This window comes from Amphiprion ocellaris, chromosome 22 (genome assembly GCF_022539595.1).
Source record: "Amphiprion ocellaris isolate individual 3 ecotype Okinawa chromosome 22, ASM2253959v1, whole genome shotgun sequence".
NCBI lineage: Eukaryota > Metazoa > Chordata > Actinopteri > Pomacentridae > Amphiprion > Amphiprion ocellaris.
The window spans coordinates 17,578,372-17,604,871 of NC_072787.1; the positions used below are offsets into that span (position 1 = coordinate 17,578,372).

At 40.9% G+C, this 26,500-nt stretch overlaps 1 protein-coding gene across 13 annotated transcripts in view; it reads right to left on the bottom strand.

Moving 5' to 3' along the window:
- The window catches only part of si:ch211-285f17.1 (sickle tail protein), a 115,760-nt gene that overhangs the window by 68,519 nt on the left and 20,741 nt on the right, over positions 1-26,500 (bottom strand). For 5 of the 13 annotated variants that reach the window (XM_035956386.2, XM_035956388.2, XM_035956387.2 and 2 more), the window contains exon 1: positions 22,694-23,945. The exons of 1 other annotated variant lie outside the window; for it this stretch is intronic. In XM_035956386.2, coding sequence (XP_035812279.2) covers positions 22,694-23,024 — 331 coding nt within the window. In that variant the 5' untranslated portion in view covers positions 23,025-23,945. Of the gene's footprint in view, positions 1-22,693; positions 23,948-26,500 lie in introns of those variants that run through there. 7 more of the 13 variants (XM_055006959.1, XM_023288333.3, XM_035956393.2 and 4 more) reach the window with 7 other exon arrangements.

Consider the following 26,500-nt stretch of genomic DNA (forward strand, 5'->3'; position numbering starts at 1 on the left):
ACTCAGAGGATAGAGGTAAAGGATAATTCCAGTTTAATACAACTTGGACTATTCATTGTTTACATGTGGTGACATTTTACTCTCCAAACAGGACACAGAAACTGGTTAGATGACCTGACAGCTTCCAAACAAGCAGGCAATTTATTCTGATTGTGTAAACCACTTAATACGGAGGTAAAACCAAAAGAAGAAACACTGAAAATACAGAAAATAATCCCTGACTGCACAGGAAAACTGCACACACAGCTACAATAAGTTTGGTAGATCAAAGGTGAATCACCTGAAGAACATTTAAAATAAACAGTTTTGAACAGTAATTTTCTTGTTCACCCTCAATTTCTCTTTCTTTTTTCAGGGGTTGAGTTTATTGAAGTACATTATAAATTACTAAGAACTAATTATTTTTCTTTTAATGTAGATTGACATTGTTGTCTATGAAGACAAATACTTCACTTTTTACCTAATTGCATTTATTTGAGCACTGTAGTTACAAGTTATTTTACAAATTCCACTTTTGAACAGAAAATATATGGGTAGAATGTGCTTTGTTAACATTAAACTACCCAAGTAATTATATAACTACAGCTGAAACAGTGACTCCATTAATCAATTAGTTGATCACTTAAGTCATTATTAATGTGAAGACCAGTCTCTGGGGAAAATGTAATTAGAGGTGCAGTTCCTTGAATGGCCACTTGAGGCTGCCTCCAGAATTTACCCAGTCCCCATAGACTGCCATGTTAAAATGACCAGCTTTACAGTAGAAATAAACATGTTTACAGCCTTATACAAAAAACAGTTTTGGTCTCGATAGCTAATATCCCTGTTCATGACAACTATACAGAGGAAGAATATTTATATAACACAACTGCCTAAATTATGATTAGACTAATAGTTAGGTATAATTAAGGTTGTGACCCTTTTGCATGATAGATGGGTCCCGTAAAACCGCTGTTAAGGATGATTTTCTATGTTTACGTACAGTCCGAGGGGAACAATTTTAATGTCTCCTGCTTTACAAATGTGAAGATTTGCAGCTTTTCATTGCATTTAATTTCAGGTATGGACAAAACAAGCAGTGGCAAGATGTTTCTTTGGGCTTTGGTAACTATGATGCAATTTCTCACTTTATTTTTTAGAATTTTCACAAATTAAAAAATATTAATTGATATAGAAAATAATCAACAGGTTACTCAATAATGAAAATATTCATTAGCTGCAGTCGTCTACAAAACATTTCAAAATAAGCTCCAACTGACCATTCACTACAGTAAAATCTTGCTTTAACAGTTATGCATGACTATAGTTTCCTGATTATACATACATTCTTTTACTGAGGTAACATTTTTACTTTTATTTGTAACAGAGTATTAGTCCTTTTACTTAAGGATGTGAATATTTTCCCCACCACTGCTTTCAAGTAAGTTTGGTTTATAACATTTCCTTCCACTGATGCTTCTGTGGTGGAGTCCAAACTCAAAATGAACAAACCAAACCTCTCCCTCGCATTTTCTTCAAATCCACTGTAAGGATTTCTCCTCTCTTCTCCTCTAACCTCTCCTTTCTCTTGCTCTGAATGCGAGTCTTTCAGTCAGTCAGTTGAGCCAAGCGGGCAGATTGGGGTTCCTCTATGCCAAGTTCAATTCAGGAAACATTCGTCTTGTTGTTTAGTCTGGGCACCATGTGTTGGGAGCGGGGAGGCCTCCTTCCTTTATGAGACCCCTCCTCTTATGCACACAAGCACAAAAACCCCACACTGACAGACGTGATCTGGACACTCGCAACTGTGCTTCATTGTTGAGGGGCTCAGACGCACGAAACAACTAAACTTCAAAGCGTGAAAAGATAAAATGTGCTCTGTCACTCCCTCTGCAGCTCAGGTGTGCCAGCAATGAAGGCTTTGTGCATCAGCATTTTATTCCTTTGGCTGCTTTAATCACATAACAAAGAATGAGAAAGAGATGTTGACTCAGGGAAAGAGTCATTTGTGAAGCAGTTAACAATAAGCAGGTGCAATGATGTGTATACAGTGCAATGTTTGCATGGGTGTGTAGGTATGAAACTGTATGTGGATGTGCTTGTGAATGTGTTTTGAACTTATGTTGCCATGTGAGAGAGGAAATGCTGATTTCTTCAGGCATGAACACTATAAACAGGGCCCTCTTTGACTAATCCCTCAGTGCTAAATCCTTCCATTGCTGAAAAGAGACTCCAACAAATGGAGAGGGGAGACAAAATAAATCAAAACATTGGGGATTTAACAGTGAGAGAGCAGGTGAGGATTACACCTGGATCTATTCAGTTTGGTGCCTCAGCCTGTGCCAGTCTGCCACCGAGGAGCCGATCCTTCAGTCACCCGCTGAATGAGCCACCTGTGTGTCTTGGAAGATACCGAACTCGAATGTGCTTGCATAACACAACTTCAGTCAAGAGAGTGAAATGACAGGCAGTTTGCTTTCAGTGACTCAAATGCATATTCGGGAAAAGAGACGCAGCAGCTTCATGATCTCAAAGACAGCTTTTTTTTTTTTTGATGAAAAAAGAAAAGTCTCTCAAAAGGCAGATGTGGCAGGCGTGATTCTGTAAAGATGAGTCATATCATGAGAGAGAACTGGATGAGTTCTGACAACTTCTGTTATCTGACATGACAGCTTGTCATGTGACCTCTGCCACTTTAATCCAGCTGCTGCGCTGTTGCTGGATATGCTGACTGGGTTGTGCCAGTGAAACATCCTTTGTGAAGCGATGCTGAAATCCAAATGCCAAAAAACAAACAAGCAAACAAAACAAAACAAAAACAGAAAGTGTTAACTACACAATCAATATACTAATCACTGTGATATCTGTAAAAAAAATATAATGGAAAAATGTGAAAATAATTCAGCTTTACACTCAACATATATTTGTAGATGTTGTTTTAACATATGACTTTAAATCCATTGTGCATTCATAATCATTATGGATTGAAAATGAATGAATGAATGAATGAATGAATGAATGAATTGCTTAACACACTATAATGTCGTAAAAAGTAATTTAAAGAATATTACAATTGTGGAAATTCTTCAAAATCAAATTATTTAACTGTTTAGACACATACAAAGTATAAAATTTTTCATGAATATGCAGGAAGCCCACAATCATTAAATACTTAAAATGCTCCTGTATCTCTTTACAACTATATTAGAGAGGGTTAAAGAGAATCAAAAATTAGAAATTGCCCACTGTAGATTTATTAGTAATCATGGAAATTGATAATTCATCTTAAATTGATACGTTTGCAAAAAAAAAAAAAAAAAAAAAAAATCTTTGTCAACATTTAGAAAAACACAATTTCAACATAAAATTTCCAATAATGCTGTGTTTGGGCTATTGTTCAAAATGGAACAAACACTACACAGTAGTGTAGTGATACTTTAGTGGGTATAAGTAAAAAAAATAAATAAATAAAAAAGATACTAGTGACTTGAAAAATACTGAACATCTGTGTTACAGTGTTAAAATAATGTGCAATAAATATAAACCGTGTAAATATAAACCAAGTTGATAAATGTGTTCATGATGAATAAAATTTAAATTAAAAAAATCCCTGGATCATATAGAATTGACAGTCAAACATGCTGCTGTTATCTTCACTTCAAAACTCAGAAGTGAGAGTCTTGTTGGCTCACATTTTTGGTTTTGGATTATAGGGCATCTTTCTACCAAACTGATGCAGAGTGAAAAAAGAGGCACCAAAGGCCTTGGCTGCCACCCACCTAGATCCCACTCTAGCCTGTGGACCAAGCTGCCTTTTACATATATTTAGCCTCAAATCATCTAAAGCCCTGGTGAGCTGCTGTTCTCTATTTTAAAGCCACTTTCATAATCATCCACCGGGAGGCTTGGGAGTTTAGCCGACGGCAACAATGGAGCCACTGCACAAGTATGATCTCTGAGTCAGCATCAAATATTGCCAAAGTGCATGGGGATAAACCTTATTGAAGTTCTGACTTACTTAGTTTACCGAGAACTGTTTGAAGATGATGACCGTGCAAACATTATGTAATGCGTAATGCACAGCGCTGTGTATTACAACCTGTATTTAACCCAGTGCAAACACATCTGAGCCTGCAGAGGCACGACAGCTCCTACTCATAACGTGATGTAGCAGTTCGGTGAATCCGCTGCCATTATGGATTTCTGGGGTGGAGAACTTAAACAGCTATTGATTAAATAAATTAATAACAGCCTGAAGTAATGAGAATGTGAAGTGAGAGGTGTGAGATCAGAGCCAGGCTGGAGAAGCGAATGTGGCACTATGAGGCCAGTCTGATTGTCCTGTGGCCCGCTGCAACGGTGACAGAACAGAACAATGAGACATAACTCACCCAGAGAACATAGCACAGAGGGTCAGAGGGGTCACATGACTCGGCTTCTGTCTGTCTGTTAGTCTATCTGTCCTTTGAGTCACACATGCATGAAGGAATTAAAGTGGCAGCATCCACAAAGATGGGGTGAGACATTTTATATTCTAGAGAGACTGAGTGTATCATTCTGTGGTGACGATTGGTCAGTGCTGATCAGTCCCCCAGATACAGAAATGAAAAGCAAAAAGCACAACAGCCAGGACAGGGTCATCTAAGGCAAAACAGATTAACAGAGCAAAAGCCGTGCACTACAGTAGGCAGCTGCATCATACCCAGCTAACCTGGAAGAGGTTTGGAAATTTGGCTTGTGATGTCGAGATCACAGGTCTGAATGTAGGACTGAGCAGAAATATTTCAGTAAAGCAACATCTCAGTAAAGTAAATCAGAGAAGTGGTTCTCTCACTGAGCAGCTAGTGGCAGGATGCCCCTGGGTAAAGCTGTCAGTTCTTAAAATACTGGCATTTCAGAGGGAACAAAACCTCACATAATGGAGACAAAATACGCTCACAGTGCACTATTGTTTAATAGCACTATCTCTATTTTTCACATCATCTAAAGACATCCTTTTGTGAAAATCAAGTTGTTATTGTTTTTTTTACCTTGCTAACATTTCCATTTGGTTGTTTTATATGCTGGAAGACACGTCATGTATGAAATAAGCAGTCAAAGCCATGGTTGAGTATTTCCATCTTAAAACGACAGTGTACCAAAGACAGTCTCAAAAACATAGATTCAGACTTCCAGGGTTTCATATGGGGGTTGTCGGTCTCAATTACTCCAATATGACAACTTCCTGTTGTGTGATGTAGAATAGTCTTGCAGTGTTCAAACAGAGCTGAAGGTGAGCTGATGTGCTCGAGCTGCAGCAAGGAGAGAGTGATGGGTGGAAAGAGAAAAAGCAATGCTGCAGTTTAAGTCATTTTAAGGCAGGAATGGATTATTTTCATGGAACAAACTCCTAAATACACAACTTTGATACACATATATGAGTTTCTAGAAGTTTAATCAAATACAGAAGAGGGACTTGAGCAATTTTCGAGAATTTTAGGGAAGCAACATAACTTGTATTCGTTAACATGGGCAACAGATTATACAGCAATATGAGCAGCAGTTTAAATGAAACAGTGAAGGAAACTTCAACATAGAGTAAGAAAGCTTCAAATACAAGCTCACAACTAAAGAATATGACTCAGAAATTTGCTCAGGGTATTTTGTGATCTGACAGTTCAAGCAGTGACCTCATCTCAGACTCCTATCGTCAGAGATGCTGACGGAAAGGTAACAATTTGAAAAAAGTATGGCAAATACAACACAAAGAAACAACGATGCATCAAAGCGATGCCCCAAAACTGTGATTTCTTGATTTGTGGGGAGGCATGACTGAGTCCTTGTGGCTCATTTTAAAACAGATTTGAAAAAATGATGAACCCACTGAATAAATCTACAATAACCCACCGCAAGCAGTTGAATGCTGACTTTGTTATGATGAACACAGACGCATCTATGAACTCTGGTATTTGAGACTTTCATGCTTCTAATAACAACTCCTTGTAGAACAACTGTCAATAACCCCTAACAAGCAAAAAGCCCACTGGTATTTTGAAACTGTTTGTTTTCAGTGGGATAATCCTAAACAGTGTTCTGTCAGGGCCATGTTGTTTCCAAACATCAGGAAGTGCATGACCTCGCATGCGACTCTGAGTTTCGGCCAAAGCCGCCAGTTGTTTTGGCTGCAGTTGCACCATTTTGACTGCTGACTGCTGTACAGTCCATGGGTACCACGAGGCATCTATCAGTATGACGCAGGGTAGTGCATTCTCAGGCAGGGTTTCCCAGATAAATAAAGCCTGAGAAAAGATAAAGGAGAGTCAGTGTCCTCTTGTCATGTAATCGCATCTATTTCACTAAACCAAGACGCTAATAGGTCATAACTCAGCAGAGGTGCTGCAAGAATGCGACTGAGCAATAAAGTCTAATTACTGTGATCATAAGATTCAAAAGTTGTGAATAAATATGGAAACTATGGGTTTTGAAGCTTAGGTGGTGGCTCCATCTGCCTAGTCTTGCATAGCCAGACTATTCTGCAGCACAGAATGGTCTGACTAGACCTCATCATTCTGCCAAAAGGGATTTTTTTGTATGTAGAGAGACCAGCACTGTCACTGAAATGTGGAAAAAACTACAGGGCTGCCTTACTGCACATAAAACTTGACATTTTCAGTGTGTTAGGTTGCTAGCCTAAAGGTCATTGTTGTTGTGTCCAGTAGTGAAAGGGATTTTGAAAACAGTGACATGTAGATAGCAGAAGAGCAGGAGAAAGCCACAAGGCAGACTTATACCCACTGTCTACATCCAGTTAGTCAAATTAGACTCAACCTAACACCAGGGTAATCGAAAAAGAGGCAAAGAATTGGAGTATGAGTGGTGTTAATTCAGGCCATGCAAACATCTCTAGGACATGGGACTTGTGATGGCACCCACCTGTCATTTAAAGGCTCCAATCCATTATTTATACATAATTTTAAGCCTTAATATAATTTAAATATGCGTTATATAAAAAGTCACTTCCCACAGAGGTGTCATGAATGTGGAAATTAACTATAGAAACCAAAACCATTTTTTGCATTAGGCTGTAAACAAGTTTATTTCTGCTGTAAAGTCGGGCATTTTAACATGAGAGTCTACTGGGATTGACTCGCTTTTGGAGCCAGCCTCAAGTGGCCATTTGAGGAACTGCAGTTTTTGGCAACATCGGCAGTTGCTGCTCGATCACAATATAAACCAGAGGCTCTCAGAAGCTGAAAATGAAGAGAGGAAACAGACAGACAGATAGACATTGACAAAGTGGTATGGATGACAGAAATTCTAAAAATCCATCAGCTGATCTAGAGACTAGATCCATCCACAATTCAGACTCTTCTCTTTCCCCACCTGTTCCACATCTGCCCATCACTCCATCTCTGTCTGTCTCTGTGTCACAGAGTTCCTCTTTATTATGTAACACTTTCAAATCATCCCAAGTGCAGGCCAACAAGCAATAACTGTAAATACATGTTTTTGTTGTCATAGAAATGTGATTCCTAATCAGGTTTACAGAGCAATAAAAAGCATTTAGCTTAATTGTGTTTGGCCCGTAAGTGCACTTTTGTGCCTTCTGGTGCAAGACAAGAATTATTGCTCTTAATAAAATGCATTTAGAATAGCCAAGAATAATGAGACTAAAATATTTATCGGATGTTTTATGTAATGTTGAAAGAAAAATGAACAAATACGCTTCCCCAATAAAAATGAGCTTTACAGCTAGATGGAGTGTGGCATCTGTATTTCAGAATATTTAATATGCAAAATATGTCTGCAAGGAATTGGGAGATAAAACAGCCCTAAAGATATAAGGCATTTGCCTATCGATAAAAGCACTCTTTATTGCTGCCCTGGAAAATGTTTCAACAATAAATAATTAATGCTCGCTGGTTGCACATCACATTAACCGCCGGCTGTCTCGCTGTGAACTGTGGGCCTCAATCAGCAACTTAGCGTACCCTTGTTGACTTCCCATTGATATGAGAGCGTTCTCCATCTGCCTGTCAAAGGATTTTAGGGAATCACACAACAACAAACAAATGCGTTATGAAATATGCAGCGCTGAGAAACATTTGGTCCCAATCACAATTAATATTCTGTCTCTGAGAGGATAAAGAGAGCAAGAGAGGAGAAATTAAAAAGACAAATTTGTTTTCGCTGCTTTCTCATTACATCTATAGCCTTTATACGGCTCCATATAGCCACAGTGTGAAGCTATACAATAAATATGTGAAATACATGCATTCACTAAATGGGAGCCGTACTGCTTTTAATATGCCGGCTTTCTCTAGTTCTCTGTAATTTAATCATTAGTATGTTTTATGACAAAATTATACTTTTTCTATTGTTATTTCCGAGAACATTAAGTAAATTGACTTGACTGATTTTGATGAGTGTCTACAAATGAGCGGGGAAGAGTAAATTACACTTAATGCTGCAATCAAACCAGAAAGAAAAGTGTCATAAAAGTTAAACAATGAATCTCTTTCCCGAGAAACTATCATCCTCTAATTTCTCACAATGAAATAATGTGTTTTTCTTGCATGATTTCTGAGGCTGAGAGCATTTTCTGAGACAGAAAGAGAGACCACGGACTTGAGCCTTTTTTAGACATGAGATATGTAACGTTGCTGCTTAATCATTCAAACATACAAGTAAATCTAAACTAATATCAATTTACTCAAACACTAACTCTCCAAATAACTAACAGGCTGGTTAACTTAGAATTTTTGACATGCAATGATGATCTAACAGCTACTTTATCAACAACAAAATCAAAATATCACGACGGCTGGGATGGAAATCAGGACTCAAAACGAGGAGAGCCGCTATGTAACAAATGATTTTACAGCAGCTGATGAACTGTGACTCTTGTGACAGCTCACCTGTCTGAAGTGAAAAAAAAAGTACATTGTGTGACCTGCTGTTTGATTGATCCTGTCTCCGTGTCAGGGATAATTTATGATTCTAGGTAATCAGCTGTTGGAACATGAGGAAAGGCATGGACCTCTCTGTTTGGAGACGCTTGTGTGGATCCTGATGGTGTCTAATCCTGGAGGTATTTAATAAATTCAGATCAAAGATTGCTACAAACAGCTGGAGGCGACAAACTAAACTTCAGTTCCTGCCCAGTCAAAAATTAACTGACATTCATTATTGGTGAGTCTCATCAATCTGACTTGTTAAAATCTGTCTTCTAGTGTTATTTTTACAGCTCCTTCATACTGTAATAGATGTAAAATTGGTGGACAAAGTGAATAAGAAAGGTGTTGTATGATTTTAGCATGGAAACTGTGGGTTTTTTGTGTGCTCCGTTTGATGCTTTTAGACCAAAATCGGCGCAGAAATGTGAAAAAGAGCCTTCTACAAATCGCTTCCCACAACTCAAAGTAAGTCCGTATGAAATTCAGACTTGTGCTGGATTGAAAGCAATACAGGAATGTTACTAAAAGTTTAACCTAGTCAGGCTGCCATCAAAACTATTAGGGAAAAGTGACCAGGATGCTCATTCAGATATGAATCCGTCAGTAGCCATCAGCGTAAAGGAAAGGAGTGCATGCCTGAAAGGGGCTACAGAGGGCTGCAGCAGCTTTTGCTCCTTAAGTTTCAGGATATTCAAACAGGGTTCCGTTTCCTCTGCAGGGAGCTGCACAGGTCAGCCCTATTACCAAAAAACCCGGCAGCCCAGCATCTGTTCTCTGAAAGCAACAAGCCTGCAGGGACAGAAGTACATCCACGCAGCGCAGCCATCGCCAGCCAGCAACTCAACATGCATCCTCTTTCCTGACACTCTACACTTGGGCATGTGTTAATATTTTTGTGACCCCGTCATGGCGACGAGGTGGAAAACATCACAAAAAACATCACACTGGAGTACTGAGAGACTTTCTTTCCATCAATTTACATGCTGTTGGCTATTTCCAAAACAATCATATTTGAATTTTGTCCTTATTTGACCGCTTGTTGTATAATGCCAGAGTGTGTCCTGTCAGTCCTGCCTTACATTGTCTTTTCCCCCTGCCTCTCTGGTCATAAGAAATCAAATATTATATAACAAGGGGGGTTAGATAAGGCCTTCTGATGCCTATCACAACTCATCTACATTCTTCTGCTGGGCGTCTTGCAAAACTGTAGGCCAGGAAGGATCATGACAGATGGCTATTTGACTGAGTATAATTCAAGGAGACAATTGCAGCTGAGAAAAAGCTTCTGCATATAATAGATGTGAACAATTGACGATTGCACGGCAAAATACAATCAGATTTAAAATGCCTTTCCACTGTTTGTCTCAGAGCAGTTTCAAAAGTATAGCAATAAAGGGATTAAATCTTTTTATCCTGTCAGTCACTTGAATGGTTGATCAAATTTGCTCCTATCCGGCTTCCACTGCACCAAAACAGATAACATTTTCATTTTTTTTTTTTTTTTTAAATTCTTGAGATGAACTGGAAAAAGTGTGACAGGACTAGAGATAAAAATGAAACAAAAAAAACGTGGAGAAACAGGCTGTCACAAAATTGCGCATCCTACTTTTCTGCGAAGTATTAAAGCTCCAGCTGTTAACATCAGTTCAGCAGAAATCCCCTTCATTCTCTCCCCGCAAGCTCAGCCTAAAATGCTGTGTCAGTCTCATGATAACTTTAGCCGCCTAGCTGAAAAAAAAAGCATGTCTTACCAGTGACTTCATCGCACAGCCAAACCGTATTATTCCCCCTTTTTTAAAAATCCCCAGATTTAAGAGCGGGTGGGGGTGGAGCACATTTGATCCCTGATTCAATGTTTCTAGTGTTTAATACAGTAAGAATGTACCAAAGATGCTCAGAGGCGCAGGGCGGCTGTCAAATCCGTCTCAGTGTTTTCTATGTATTTAGGAGGAAAGAAACTTGGCGAAAAGTGAAGTTTTTAGTCACACCCTAATTGAAGGAGCTGTGCTAGCAGGGATAAAATGAATAAACGTCAAATCAAACACTCTGGCAAGACCGCATGAGGAGTGAAACTTCAGTGTGGGCATAATGTATGAACTCCAACCTGAAATCCTATAAGCTGTACAGCTGGGGGCGCTACTGTACATGCCAGCAGCTACTGAACTCTCCAGTATGAAGAAAAACTCAACTCGCCACACTTTCACTGAAGTCACAGACTCAAGTGCTGTGGGCTGTAATTATGTGAAGCGATAGGAAACCTGCTCACTATCAAAAGGTAAAGATGACAGATTCCATATGTGGCCAGGAAGCCTGTTTTATTTCTGACTGCAATAAGTAAAAGGTGCACTGCAGCAGGAATACATTTTGCTCTCTGTTTCTTACAGTAAACAGCTCAGATGCTCTATATTTTACAGCTATGCTCTTCCACAAACTGCGCAGACAAGACATTGAATATTTAAGATGTACAGACTGAACTAGAGACAACAGGGTCAGAAACATTGATGAGGACACGATGATGAAGGATAAATTTGTCCTATTCATTCTCTTATATTGACCACACACAACCAAAAATTTATCTTAATGGCTCCAGAGCAAAATGTTCCTTGTAGCTGATAGCTGCTGAGCACATGACAATTACAGAATAACATCTGCCTGTTTTGCTAACTACATCTAAAACTGAATTCCTCAGTTTTTTCTGCACCCTCACAGCTACCAAACTGTTAGAATCTGGTATCATTTCAAGTAATATTCCTCTTATCAGTGCCACAGCCTTTAAGAACAAGCAGTGTCTGCACTTAACTGCATTACGATTGAATTGGAGCACTGTGATAAACAGCATAACTATCTTTCTAATTAATGTATAATGAATGTGCTCACTTTGGCTTTAAGTCCTCATTTGGGGCAGCGATAAGCGAAGATGGTGTCTCACTGTAAACAAATGGTTAATCAAATCCATAGATTCTATACCGTTAATATGTTATACTTGCAATTGAGTCTTTTTGAAATGTGATTTTTGAATAAAGTCCTAATTACGTTGACTATCAAAGGCCTGAAGCAGCAGCTCATAAACATTTAGAGACTCTCTTGCTCTCTTTCTCGACTCTTGGCATTGGTTTCTAAAAGTAAAGCCACACACGAGCTTCTGGGTTTGTGGAGAGACTGGAACAGTGTGCTTTTGCAAATAAACTGAGTCGGGATTTTTCAGTGAGAAAACACTGGTGTGGCTGAAATACATTTCCAGCACAAGGGAATTCATGAATTATCAGTTTCACATTTAGACTTAAAAAATGTTTTTTTTTCTTCCTCTCATGACAGCAACACTTGCTTCCAATGAATACGATTTATGTGTCTCATCTTGCAAACAAGAAGCAGCCCTTTGCCAACAGAGCTGCTCACTCAGGAGCCGTTATTTATTATCCATGCATTGCAGAGTGTACAGTAACCATAATGTAGAGCGCATTCTTGCAAAGAGCTCAGTTGCTGCTGAGAAACGGATACTGTAGGGGCTGATAAAACCTCCATAACGACCACACAGGTAACTACAACTGCAGGTAAACAAACTTTTTTCACAGTAGCCTTCATTAAATGCATGCTGATACAAGTATGACTGTCTCAACACTTCAATTACAACCCAACATAGACAGACAGAGAAAAAAGAGGCCACTGATGCAGTTGAGAAAAGAGAAGAATCTGAAAATTATGAAGTTTGAATCCGTTCTATCTACCTTTTTTTTTTGCCTCCTGCAACTTTTTAATTTCTCTTCTTCATCTGTCTCGCTCTCTGACGGGACACAGAGAGGGAGAGAGATAAAGAGAGAAAAAGAGGCCTATACATCAGTGAGATTTAATGCTGCCTCATCCTGCTCAGCACTCGTATCACATGGTGTACATCATCAATAATCTTTACGAGCCGGTGCCTTGGCTAAAACACAAGAGTAATGTGTTGCTCCTGTTGGAACCACAAACGCCCAATCAGGCACCTTGGAGCTCGTTTCCAGTTTTTATTTTCTGCATATAATTGCATCAAGACATTTAAAAAAAAGCCACAGAGAACGTCAATACAGCGCACAAGCTGGGAAGTGATATTAAAAGACAGGATTTTGGGCTTTATGGTCGATCAGCGACAGGCAGAAGAAGATTTGGCAGCATTTTAGTTTTGACACAAAAGATTAAAGAATTGTATCAACTACAAGCTTTGTATGCACGTCTGACTGGATCACAGGTGGAGATTCATCAACAGGCAGTATTTCAAGAAATCAAACTTTGCTTTTATCCCTGTCGCTTGCTGAGATGTGTGGCTGTCACAACACGTACTGCATGTTCGCAGTCTTCTGCCACTTTAAGTGCTGGAAACTGGGGCAGACAAGGGCACTTTTGAGGCACTAAAAGCTGCTGTTGCAGTAAAATGGCACCGACAACGACAGGGTGAAGTCGAAAAGAAAATCCAAAATGACCATTGTGCTTCAGACACACATGATGCTTCTGTTTTTTGAATTTATAACCGCTATTTACTGAGGGAAAAAATTGAATTTTATTGCAGTGTGGATATGACATTCCTTTAACTTGGCGTATCTCTTCTCCTTTACAAAGATCAGAGGTCAACCAAACATACTGAGTGATCTGTCTGTCCTCAACAAAGGAGACTCGAATGCTGCTGCTAGCTCCTTTTCCTAACCAAAAGCCACAAATATGCTTTCAAGAAATGCCCTTAAATGCTCTGTTTTATGACTCACACGGGGGAAACTCATATTCAGACTGTGCATATCTGAAATTTTGATTTGGTAAGCAGCCTTAGAAATTTCATTTGCAGGGTTACAATAAAGAAAACAATTCCATGCTGTGTTCTTTAAACAGACCACACAAAGTACACAGAGAGCAACTGAAGCAAACTAAACAACTGGAGAAACAATGTGGTTTCACTCAGACGTCTGGACGCGTTTCTTGAGTTTCGGTGTTATCTTAGATATGATTTACATGAGATGCATTCAGCCATGAAGTGTCAACTAGAGGTCAGTAGGTCCTCAGCTTTTCTTATCCAGGACTTTACAGCTTCACTTCTTGTCTGCCTTTGCTTCACATGATAAAAACACTATTTCTCAAAGAAAGTGACAGTACAAGGAGGAAAAATCAGTTCCTTGATAAGAAAAAAGCAAACTTGCATTCTGGTTTAGCCCCAAAAACACAAATGAGATAACAGTAGTTCATGGAAAGCAGTGAAAATGTAGTAATTTCAAAAATGTGAAGCTTAGATATTGATTCCAGGCATCTAGAAATTGCTTATTGTGACATAACAGCACAAAACATACTATGTGTTTGACCTTGATTCACCCCGAAGCCAGATCACATGTTCTAATCATCTGACAGAGAGCACAGCAGGGAGCAACTCCTCCTTGGTGGATCATGTGGTCGACATCTACACATTCATACAGTATGGTGACGCTATTAGTCAGCGAGGATGATCATTTCCACGATTGCTTTACATAAGGTGACATTTTAACTTTTTTTTCTGGCTTTCTTGCAAAGAATGAAATGGGAAGTGATACTAAACAGACATGAGAGTGGAGACGTGCATAAAAACACAACAGCTCTGCATTCAGTTCAACGCAGCACCTACAAAATTTACATTTGTCTCGTGCATACTCACTAAAATATCCTGTAACCATTACGACTCCAGGAAATTAACTGGCTGCTGGTTGCAAAGAAACTGTGACAGAACAAAACTCCTAAAACCACAAGTGGTTGATTTACACTTCAATCTGTGTAAAACTAATGAAATAAGCATTAACCACTGAGCTTTAAAGATCTGGTATGAAGGATTTAAGGGGTTCTCTTGTAACTCTGCCTCACAAAAATGACATCCACAGATAATTTAACTGCTATAGCAACAATTATGCATCTGTGGGTATCTGCAGCTGTTCCTGTGTGTATCTACACAAAATCATAGCTTAAGGCCGGGATACTTGATTTGCGCAAAATAATAAGAGGATGGGGCTGCTTAATGAACAAACAGCAATATTTAACGGACAAAATGAATCTACATTACCATTTAAACCATCTTTCTTTCAAGAATACAAGATTTGCATTTTCAAACTACCTGAATATCAGCCAATGGATGTTATTGAACATTACCTTACAAACAGTTAGCTGACAGACAAAAAGTTAGCAGATTATCACTGCTGTAAAGTTATTAATAAAGCACATATCTCCAGTTAAAACTTATTCTTACATCTTGCTGTCTTGTATGTGTTGAACAAATGAGATACAATGCCAGATCATTTTCCACATTTATGTTAGTTAGGCTAATTCACTTCAGCTCCATTTAAACATGACAGTTGTATTGATTACCTCATGTACCGCTCAGATTTGATTATTTCCTAAAATCCTGAACAATTCTTTTGATTTCAACTTCACCTTGAACTCATTTCTGGTTAAGCAAAATCTATTTTAATAGCCCAAATGAGATATTCTCCATGCAGACGATCACAGATGGGGAGTGCAGCCGACACTAAATATTAATGTAATTTTAATGAAGGATATTTATGAAGGTCCAGTCCCCTGAAACAACATGGCCGCATGAAAGAAACACACACAGCGGGAGTTTCAATTTGAATCGTCTGAACTACGGAGATAAAAGTGTGTGAATATTTAACAGGCTGTGCATATAGTAATTTCAGTGCACATTTGCTCGTGCTCCAACAGACAGGCAGGAAAACACACACACACACACACACATGCACACACCACATCACGTTTGCCTGAAGGGCAAAAGGGTGTAGGAGGGGAGATGGAGACATATTGATTTCTCTGTTGACTCTTTGAGAGGAAACCCTGAGGGAGCCCTCGCATCCGCTTACACCCCTCTGTTGGGTGAATTAACCACAGTTATGCTTTCTGTTAGAACACACACTCAATACATTAAACTGATAAAACAGTATTGTAGCGGGACGTCTTGTTTGGAGGAATTTCATGCCACATTTGCAGGAGCAGCTTTGAGGACTTTGCAGTCTAATCAAGCCTGGACAGAGTAGAAAGTAAACATCCAAAAGACTTGATAATCAGTTTGATGTCAACAAGTGGAAACTTTGAAAGAGATTAAGGCTTTTGTTTTATCCTTAATCTGACATGCAGAGAAACGCAATCCCCCTCCGCTGTCTCTCTTTGAGAACCACATAGCCTCAGGAAATCGGAAAGAAGCCTCATTGCTCCGAGCTACACCCCCGAAAGAATAACACACACCAGACCCACCGGGGGATTTACAGTACACACTCATGAGTAGTCACATCACCAAGCGCTCTTTCTTCTTGCTCAGTGGCCCAATTATTGTCTGTTTCTGTTTGACAGATGAGTCACATCCACTTATTTTGTGAACACACAGACCTCCAGGTCCATGAACACACCATTAACTCACCTACTCTCATACTTCTAATGACTCACTGGGCTTCTCTTCAGTCACTGGGCACTTATTGACAAGCCAAGGACAAAGGTAAGTTGTCTGCCACAGCTGAGAAAACATCAAGGCACTGTCGCTTCCCCCCTTGTGGTATTTGGAGGAAAAGTTCTTCAAAAACTTTTCAAGAGTCTCCTAAATGACTTTAGTCGATGGAGGGACAAAATCATTAACCTTGACAAAAACAAATATCCATGTGGATTAGAGGAACTGATGTAAATGGATAATGAATGCTGTCCAATTTTTATTATCTTCAGTGTTTCAATTTTCTACTGTTTCGCTGCTGCTCAAATACAACAGAAATAGCGGAATTTAAAATATTTTTTCAGTCACATGCAAAGGAACAAAAACAGCATGACCTAACTCTAAGTAAACTACCTGAATCTATACAATGAAAGTTTGTGATTGCCTGATTCAAAGTGAGAGCGGGGGGTTTTGCTTAAAATCAGCCCCCTACTCACAGACGTCAATTTGTCAAGTCAATCGCTAAGAACGGAAGTCTGGATGCTACCGAGATAAATGGAGTTCACTCTCTCAAATGCCTTTCAGCAGAATAAAAAACACTTTCAAGACGCTCCATACTGTGCCAGATTGATTCAGCTCTGAAGCAGATATGCAAAGTCACTAAAATGTAAAAATTTGATGTCGGCTTTAGTGGGTCAACTGTTGTGGAAGATGAACACTAATGACTCTTATAATCTGTCTGATAGTTGGAAAAGAAGAAATAGTCTGGGACAACTGATGGTTTTAGGAGTCACGAGAGGCTGCAATTAATGTAATCCCGACTCGTGGCTTCAGTGTCAAAAGAAATGGGTGATCACATCCCAGTCCTCAAACTCATTCCCGCTGCACTAAGCTGTTTCTTTCTAAAAGGAAGTTAAGCAGCATCTGTGAAAAGTCACTGAAGACACAGCCCATTCACAGATTGTTAACAGCGAGTGTTTGAGCAAAACTGGCACAGTACTAAAGAGTGAACATGTACAAGCATGTAACACTTCTCTCCCCAGTGATTCACATCCATATGCTGTTAACAACGTTGTCAACGGGCAGAGGTGCAGATGTATTCTAAAGCAGTCGAAATGTCTTAATAACCTCTGACACTTGAAAACAAGCTGAAGCAACACTGCGCATACTGATGTGCTAACACATCTTGCAAAACCAAATGAGACAAGAAACAACAAAACACCCGTCAGAGAATGCAGACGAACGTTATGAACCCCTCCGCTTTGTTCTCTGTTTCTTTCATTGACTCACCTTTTCAATCAGCTAGAGGTGAGGTCATCCAGAATTGGAGCAGTCACTTTATCTCAAGAGCATCTCAATCCCTGTCTGATGGGTCATTGGGATCAAAGGACCCGTATGGTTAAACATGAGATGAAAAACTTTCAACTTGGTCTAGACACAATGACAGAAAAGAGTCTGGACAGTTTGGAGATAGCAGAGGTTGATATGAGAGCAAGAAAGAGGTTAAGTTATTATTAGCTAAAGTCTTTCCAGACTTTAACCTTTCCAGATGTTTTTATCAACTGGTTTGCCTTGTGCAGATAGCTCTATACAATAGTTTGTCTAAAGTTGGAAAATAAAAGCATTAAGGTGAGGTACTGGAACTTTTTTTTGAGAGAAAATAACAGTCTTCTCTTTACAAATGAAAAGTTGAGAAGGTAAGTTGTAAAATAAGAGCTGTTTTGTGGCTTTTGTGTGTGTAGCTTCAGAGCAACAGCATCAGGTATTTGGTGGCTCGGTTGTTAAGAGCAAAATGCAACTAGTGCTAAACTCACAGGTTTGATCCCTCCTCAGAAAAACACTTCTTACACTCTTGTCAATATCAGTTATAGTTTTTTTTGCCCTCTGTTTCTGCTTTCCTCATGCCACTTTTCACAGCATCAGGCATGTTGTTAGTTCATGGAGGGCTGCTGATAGGTATGTACCAGATATAGTATTTCAATTGCTCATATTTCATCAGTTGCTTGCTTTTGCCTTGTAGCAAAGTGGCATGATTGTCTGCCACAAATTGATGGATTGATCCCTCTGGGCTGGGGTTGGGTTGTTGCTCCAAGCGAAGGAGGTTAAGTACCTTGAGTCTTGTTCATTAAATGGAGAGAGATGCTAAGATTGGATTGGTGCAGCATCAGCAGTAATGCTGGCATTGTACCAGACTGTCACGGTGAAGAGGCAGTTCAGCCAGAAGGTGAAGCTCTCGATTTACCAGTCGATCTACGTTCCAATCCTCACCTGTGGTCTGGTTACCAAAAGAATGAGGATGTACATTCAGGTGGTCAAAATGAGGTTCCTCTATCAGTTGACTCAGCCTTAGAGGTGGAGAAAGGAGCTCCAGAGTAGAGTTGCTGCTCATTTGTGCTGAAAGGAGCCACCTGAGGCAGTTCAGGCATTTGAATAGGATGCCTGCTGGGCGCCTTCTTTTGGAGGATTTTTGGACACGTTCAACTGGGAAGAGACCCCGTAATAGGGCCAGAACTCACTGGAGGGTTTACATATCTTATCTGGTCTTGGAATGCCTTGGGATAAACTAGGAGGAACTGGAACTGATGGTAATGTCAGCGATGCATCTAAGTTCTATCCATCCATCAGCTAAACCCGCTTTGAGGGTGTAGGCGGGCTGTACACTGTCCAAGCTGACATCTGGTTAGAAGTGGGGTGCATCTTGGACACATTGCCAGTCCACCACAGGGTTAACACAAACAGACAAACAGCAATTCACACCCTCATTCACACCTATGGAAAATTTAGAATCACCAATTAACCTAACAAGCATGCCTTTGCAGTGTGAGAGGAAGCTAAAGCACCCAGAGAAAACCACACAGGCACATGCAAGCTCCACACAGAAAGGCTCCTGAGAACCTTCTAACTGCAAGGCAACAGTACCAACTACTGCAGCACCATGCAGCCCAGAGTAAAGTTGCTTAAATTAGAAGAAACACTTTATATGTATCTGCACAATGCTGCAGTTTTGGTGTGCATGCAAAAGTGCTTCACTTCATTTACTACACTCCAGTGTTTTGGCGATGTCTAGTATGACATGTAAATTATGGTGGCTAATTTAGCTAGTTTTAGGTAGAGATTGATATGTAGTTGACACATAGTGTGAGCTCTCTTTTTGTGCTATGTTACACTATGTTTAAAAATTTTGCATATTTCATATTTTGCTGTCACTTGACACAGTGGTTTCTGTTCAAAATGAGAAAAATAAAGCTTTGTTGTCTCTTTAGGATAACTAAAGAGCAGATGTAAAGTAATGAAACACTATACCATAGCTTCATTTAACTGATGGATCAACACTGTCATCACTGCTCAGAAGTGGATTTGTAATGTGTGCACACAACATATACACAAAGTCTACAACAATAAGTTCTATAAAGAAACAACCCTCTTGTTTTGGTAGCAAAGGCTGACTTAGACTGGGCTGCACAGAGGCTTGACCTCAACCTCTTCCAACACCCTTTGGAAGAATTTTGCAAGCTAATCCATCATTGGTGCCAGACTTCAGTAATGCTCTTGTTGCTGCAAATCCTTACAGCCAGGTTCTAAATATTTTTGACAGTCTTCTCACGATGATGGAGGTTTTATAATCACACATCGGTGCAAATTTTGGGTGCCTGCATCCTTTAGGCAGCACAGTAAACTCGATATATAAGTCAAACAAATCTGTAGCTGGTGTACATTCAGGATGACGCCTAAAAAAATGTGACAAAACGTTGCTGAGCAGCGGTTCAATCCAAGTTGTGTAGAGTATGAGAAGAAAGCTGAACCTGAGTCTGCACTTGACTCGTATGACATCCTCTCTGGACAGAAAATGTCAAACGGGTTTTGCTTTCGGATGAAGCTGCCACTTTAAGACTGAAATTGGGCCCTTTGGCGAGCAGCAGTCAGCTCTGAAGCTTTCACACAGCGGAAATGTCACCTGTCACACGCACTTATTGTCTGCCAGCACTGTATGCATCAGCTCTGTTTGACCCTGTGGGCCTGTGCTTTAGCTGCCGTCATGCCCTGTAACTGGCATTAGCTTGGGAGATGGAGACCTGGCATGATCAGAGCCCCCACCCCACCACATTAACCAGCCTCGCTTATACAAGCCATAAGTGAGTAGGGAATGTGATGAGCTGCCAGTTAGCCTGCAGCAAAGGGGTATTTAATTGTGCTGGCCTATTTAAAATCCAAATACTTAGGCAGCACATGGCTCCATGTAGTCAACAGCAGTTGCCCAAAGTAAAGACACTGCATGACATGTAAAAATAAAGTTTCATATATCAAAGGGCTGTGGCATCAGTCTACCGTGTAGCTGATTTCTACAGAGAGACCGGACTGCTGGATCACTGCCTTTTCAACATGGAACTTCAAAGTTACTGTCCAGAACTGTACAGAGTTCTCGCACCCTCAGAAGGAAAAATTTGAAAATGCGCAGAAGGAAAGAAACGAAATGCCGAGAATACACACACTTCATTTATTCTTTTTGATGGTCGTTCGTGAGTGTGCGTAAGTGTGTGTGGGAGGGTGGTGGCAGCGGCATCTTTCAATAACTGACTCAAATGCTGTCAAAAGAGGAGAAAGACTCAGGGAGAAACAAAAGTGGAGAGGGTTTTAGTGAGAAGAGAAGACAAAGTGAGCAGAAGAACAATGATGAGTGAGGGAGGACAGAGGAACTGTGTAAGAAGATAAAATAATAGATACATAAAGATATAGAATGTCACTTTTCATGGCCTCAACTGAGGAGATATGTTCAATTAAAAATTCTCGGTCCAAAGTTGAATTCAGGGCCAAATGAATGAGGGGAAACTGACCCTTATGGAGTGAATCTTCTCTGCAGAAACTACGTTTATTTGTGTAAAGAGGAGACTGCAAGCTGCACAGAAAAGAACATCTGGTTTCCAGTACAAACCTGCCCCCTTGTAACCCGTAACCTGTCTTTACTGAGGGGAGGCATTCACACACAGACACAGCTCGAGACCTGTTGATTTCCCAGCATGCCCTGCTCACATTCCTGACCTCCTTCTGTCACTCTTTCACTTGACTCACCCCTGTTGCCTGCATGTACGTCACCCCCACACTTAAACCCCCCCTTTACACTTCCCAACTGCTGTCTTTGACTACAAGCTGAACAGTCGAGAGCGATTCAACAGTGACTGACAGGAACAACTTCAGTGGATGAGAAAAAAATCTGTCAATCTTAGCAGCCACTAACAGTACATGCACGGAGCGCACAAAAAATCATCCTCATCATTTCCTCATGCTTGCACAATCTTGGTCAAGTTGCCCCAGAGAGCGTGATACGACTGTGTCCTGCTAAGACATGAAAGCTGGTGCCCTGCAGAGTTGGGAATCTGGTGAGAAGGCCAAAAGGGAATGATAAGACCACTTCCCTCATCCTCTGTGCCCCCATTTTTAAGAAAAAAATCTGCACCCAACAGAGACCTCAGTGGGATAGTGACAGAGATCCCATGAGCTGTAATTCCTCACAGCTCCGTCAAGACTGTGTTAAGATAGATAATAGCAAAGCATCAAATGAAGACGAGGCTTCCTCATTCATATCGATTAGACTGACACACTGACACAGCAGGGTTGATAAAGCACAAAGGAACAAAATTGCAAGGTTTTCTAGCAAAGAAAAAGAGTTGAACCTGGCTCAATTTCTGCTACAACAAAAAGTAACACCTGCTGATCAAATATGTGCAAGTTCCCACTCTTGGTATGTCGTAATAAACTACTTTTTGTCATGCAATTGTCAAAAAGAGAGTTTTAAAAGGAGTCTTTTGTCTCACTATGAAGTTTTGTCATTCAAAAAGCCTTCAAACTCACATATCTATTATTTAAAGTGGACTTCCTGGTTCTATTTCATTTTGTTCATTGCTAATGAAGACCATCTCATTTTTCAAAAATTCATCGCTATTTTTGGCTCTGCTGATTGCAAATGCCTGACAAGGGCATCCTTGTCAGGGCAGGGAGGAGACAGCACATGTGAAGACTTAATCACTGCAGTACATAACATAATGAACTGCCATTAAATTGGTCACAAGACATACAGAAAAAAAACACCATATATATATTAAATTAAGCAAAAACGATGAGGGCAACGACACTAGGAGAAGTCACAAGAAGTGTGACTGCGGTGGTGATTGTACAACAGCAGCTACAAATCCAAATGAATTCACTTATGTCTCCTTAATATGATATTACCTGGACAGAAAATCACAGGGTCTAATGTGGATCTATCACATTTTAACATGTGAATTGCATATGACATGTAAACAGTGCACCTAAACACCCTGAGAGACAAGCTTGCGTTCATCTTACAATGTGTGGTTTGTTCATTACTTACTGTGCACAGAGCCTTGCTGCTGAGCTTTAGGTGGGCTGATCTTGCTCTTGGGAGGGTCCACATTCTGGCCCTTCTCACCTGGACTCTGGCTCGGGGCCTGAGACTCACCCTGAGTCTCGCTCTGTGGTTTGTCCTGTGGCGCAGTGGCCGGTAAAGACTTCTGTCTGTTCAGGATCCCATCACTACCTGCCCTCATCAGCTTCTCCCCCACGCTCAGCACCCGGGCTCGACCGGCCACGGCAGCCGTGCCAGGGCATTCTTTCCTCGGGGAGGGCAGCTTGGACGCGGCCCCTGCAGAGGGGGGCCGGGCCAGCCTGGAGGCTTTAGACATCCTGCAGGTCAGCGGATCAGTAAAGCTCCTCGGTCTTTCTCAGCCAGTGTGAACGCAACTGTGTCCCATAGGCAATCCAGGGGTTTCTCAGCTCTTAGTGAGTGTGACTCGGTGACTCTTCGGCTCCAGCGTGTTGTGACTAGTGCAGGTAGGCTGAGAGGGCCGGAGGGAGGGAGGGAGGGCACTTTTGGGAAGCTGGGTGGGAGGCAAACTCAGGGTGAGGGGGGGAGAGGGGGGTTAATAGCTCCTTGGAAGGTGTTCTCTTCTCCTGGCGTGGCCTCCTGGGATCATCCTCCAAAGCAAACACAAGTGTGTGTGTTGGTAAATCGGTGCTATGTGTGGGTAAACCTGTGGAGTGACAGGATGTGCTGTGCCAAATGCAAACAGAAACTCAGGTCTCCAGTGTCAGCGCATTCCGGCTTCTTAATCCCCCTCTCGTTGACACTCTCTCCTTCTCCATCCTTCTCTTTTTCTGTAGATTTTCTCGCTCTCACTCTCTTCTTCTTCACTTACGCTCATAACATGGTTGTCAACTTCGCTCTCCTACCTCGTGCTTAATAATTCTTTCCCATGTAACTGTCCCCTTGTGCCTTGTCTCCCCTCTTCTCTTTCGCTTCGGTTCACTCGCTCCTCTCTGCTGATGCACAGCGGGTAACCATCCCAGCGCTCCGACAGGCGGCAACCAGAAAGATTTAGAGACTGCAAGAGAAAACAGGGGAGGCAGAAAAAAAAAAAAGAGCAGGAGTGTAGAAAGAGAAAGTGCCGGCAGAGGCTTTGCGGAGGAGCTCTTCTCTTCAGGTGCAGCTGCTCAAGCTGTTCCAGATGTGTGTGCAACACTTCACGTCATCAGCCAACCGCTCTGAGCCACACTCTGGTACAATCACTACTTCACCTCGCCCTATTTTCCCTTTTTTCCCCCTTTCTTCATCTTTTTCCTCTGTCGCTCTCAAGTTATCCAGATCCAGGCAGCCTGTACTCCTCACATGTGATGAGATGTTCAGGCGACCAGAGGCAGGAACGCACACATGCACAACACAACACAACACAACACACTCGCACTCGGTGGAATTTACAGAGAATTAAAGAGCGGTAAGGAGGGGAGCGTTACTGTGTGCAGGAGACACACAGTGAAGCTATTCTGATCCGCTGCACCGGAGACATAGGCTGTGACAAGAAAAAAAAGAAAGAAAGAAAGAAGGAAAGAAAGGGGAGCAGAAGTTGGCTGGGAGAGAAAAAGCAAGGAGGAGAAGATCAGGCTTTCAGACACTTCTCTCCCGGTTACCGTCGGTGCTGACAAAAACAAATCCGCTTCTCATCTCTTAAAAACACTCAACTTCTCTCACAATGCAAAAGCAGTTCTTGTCTTTTGAGAATATGCTCAGAACGACACAGAAATTTCTTCAGGCACATTGAAGAATGAATCAGTGTTGTTTGGGCAGGCACACTTCAGAACCATAATAAAGATTTTCTGGCAATTTTATCTGTTTTTGGGCGTAAAAACACATTTTTGCTGACACAGACTGACTCTGGGAAGTGAACCACAATCCTATAAACTTGTCAAATTCATTGACTATGCAGACACATCATCCCATTTGGAGTTCTAAACCTGTGACACTTGTGTAATATGCTGCAGCATGCAATATGGACATGTGATATAACACACAGGGACGCCATTGCGTGCTTACTGACTGAACACCAGAAAATGGATTACAGTGGGCAAAAGGATCAGCTGCATCCAGGCTACACATTATAAAAGAGCAACAATCCACACGGACTGGACCACGGGCTTAGTTTTACACAGGGACGATTTCTCCCTCTGAACCGGTTCTGTGCCGCTCAGATATCATAAAACGGAAAAGTACAGAAAAGCCACATGTGGTGCCACTGCTCTGTTTGGAACTACTCAACTGCATGGCAGGATTAAACACTGTAGAAGACGTTTACATAGAGATTTAGAGGTAAAAGACACACACACACACACACACACACACTAAAGCACTGTTCAATCAATTCCTCCATACTGAGCCTCCCTCCAACCAAGGACTGCCTTTTACGATACCAATCCCTTTGAACACGAAGACAAACATCGCTGATTATATAGATATGAAATATTAATCATATTGCCACATATCTGTATGGCTTTAGATAAAGAGCAAAGCAGATTGACCTACATACTTTCCCAATGAATAGTTCGCCGACAAAATCTGAGGGCTAAGAACCTCATGGGAACTGCTGTACGTCTGATGGATTTGAGAAAGAGAGAAAAAGTGAAGAAGCTAGAGACATTACCATAAGATTAAATATCAGAATTGTGTCAGATTATATTTGTGCGTCACCCCTTTGGCTGAGTTCTACTATGTTTACAAAATCGCAGCTCTGAGGATTACGTCAAACCTAAAAAAGGGTGGCCATAAAACACAGACTCCGTATAGGTTTTTACTGAGTGAGTGAGTGAGTGAGTGAGTGAATGAATGGTAGCTCTCTCATACTATGGTTGCAGCTATTTGTGCATCTGTGTACATGCTGGGAGTAAATGAAAGCCCTCTGTGTGGATTGGATGCTTCCCAGGCTTTAAGCCAGTTCTGTCTGTACAGTAGACAAACGCCGGGACACTTGGTTCAAAGGCTCTAAATAACATAGCATTTAGGCATAGATATAATTTGAGTTTCCTAATTAAGCCTGTGATTTTGTGCAATGTGATAGATCATAAAGTACGGCTATGTATCAAGCGCCAATCTCAGCATACTATCAAGGCATGGCATTAATGTGTAATTCAAACTCCAAGTGGAAAACAATCCACCACAAGTATTCCGACTTCAGAAACTTGTGAAAGATGATTATTTAATGAGTTGAAATTGGCTCCGACAATAAAGAAGCGAATGACAAAACTGTCCCCCCACAGCTGTGCAATCTCATGCCAAAGAGCCAACTACTGTTTCAAATTTAGGCAGGGAGTAGGCATTTGAGGACTGAGGAGTTTAAGTTGTGGAACGCTGGGATGGGTGGTTATGGAAATATGACGGTGCAGAAAATCCCACAAACTATAGTATTGCTGCTCGTGGCTTATAAGAGTGTAGGGGAGGGGCTGTTTGACATATTTAAGAAGGGTAGCGGGCTCAGCAGGGTTGTCTGAGTGCCTCTGTGGTATTTCTCTAATTAACTGACTTTTGGATCTGACGGTTATTATTAAACCCAAGGGCATAGGTTAGAAACAACTCACTCCCCCACTGACTGAGCTACAGCGTGAGCTTGTTGTATTTTATATTCATGCAAAAGCTGCCCACATTTTTCAACATATATGCAAATGTACAGAATGCTTGCTGTCACTCAAGCTTAAAGAAAGCAACAGACTTGAGAAATGTGTTAAAGCGTCAAGCTGCTATTATTAACATTTTTATAATAACAATGGGTCGCATGACTACCTGGGGTAGTTTGAAGCTCTAGGGAGCTTTATATTGACTTTGTGGCCATTACTT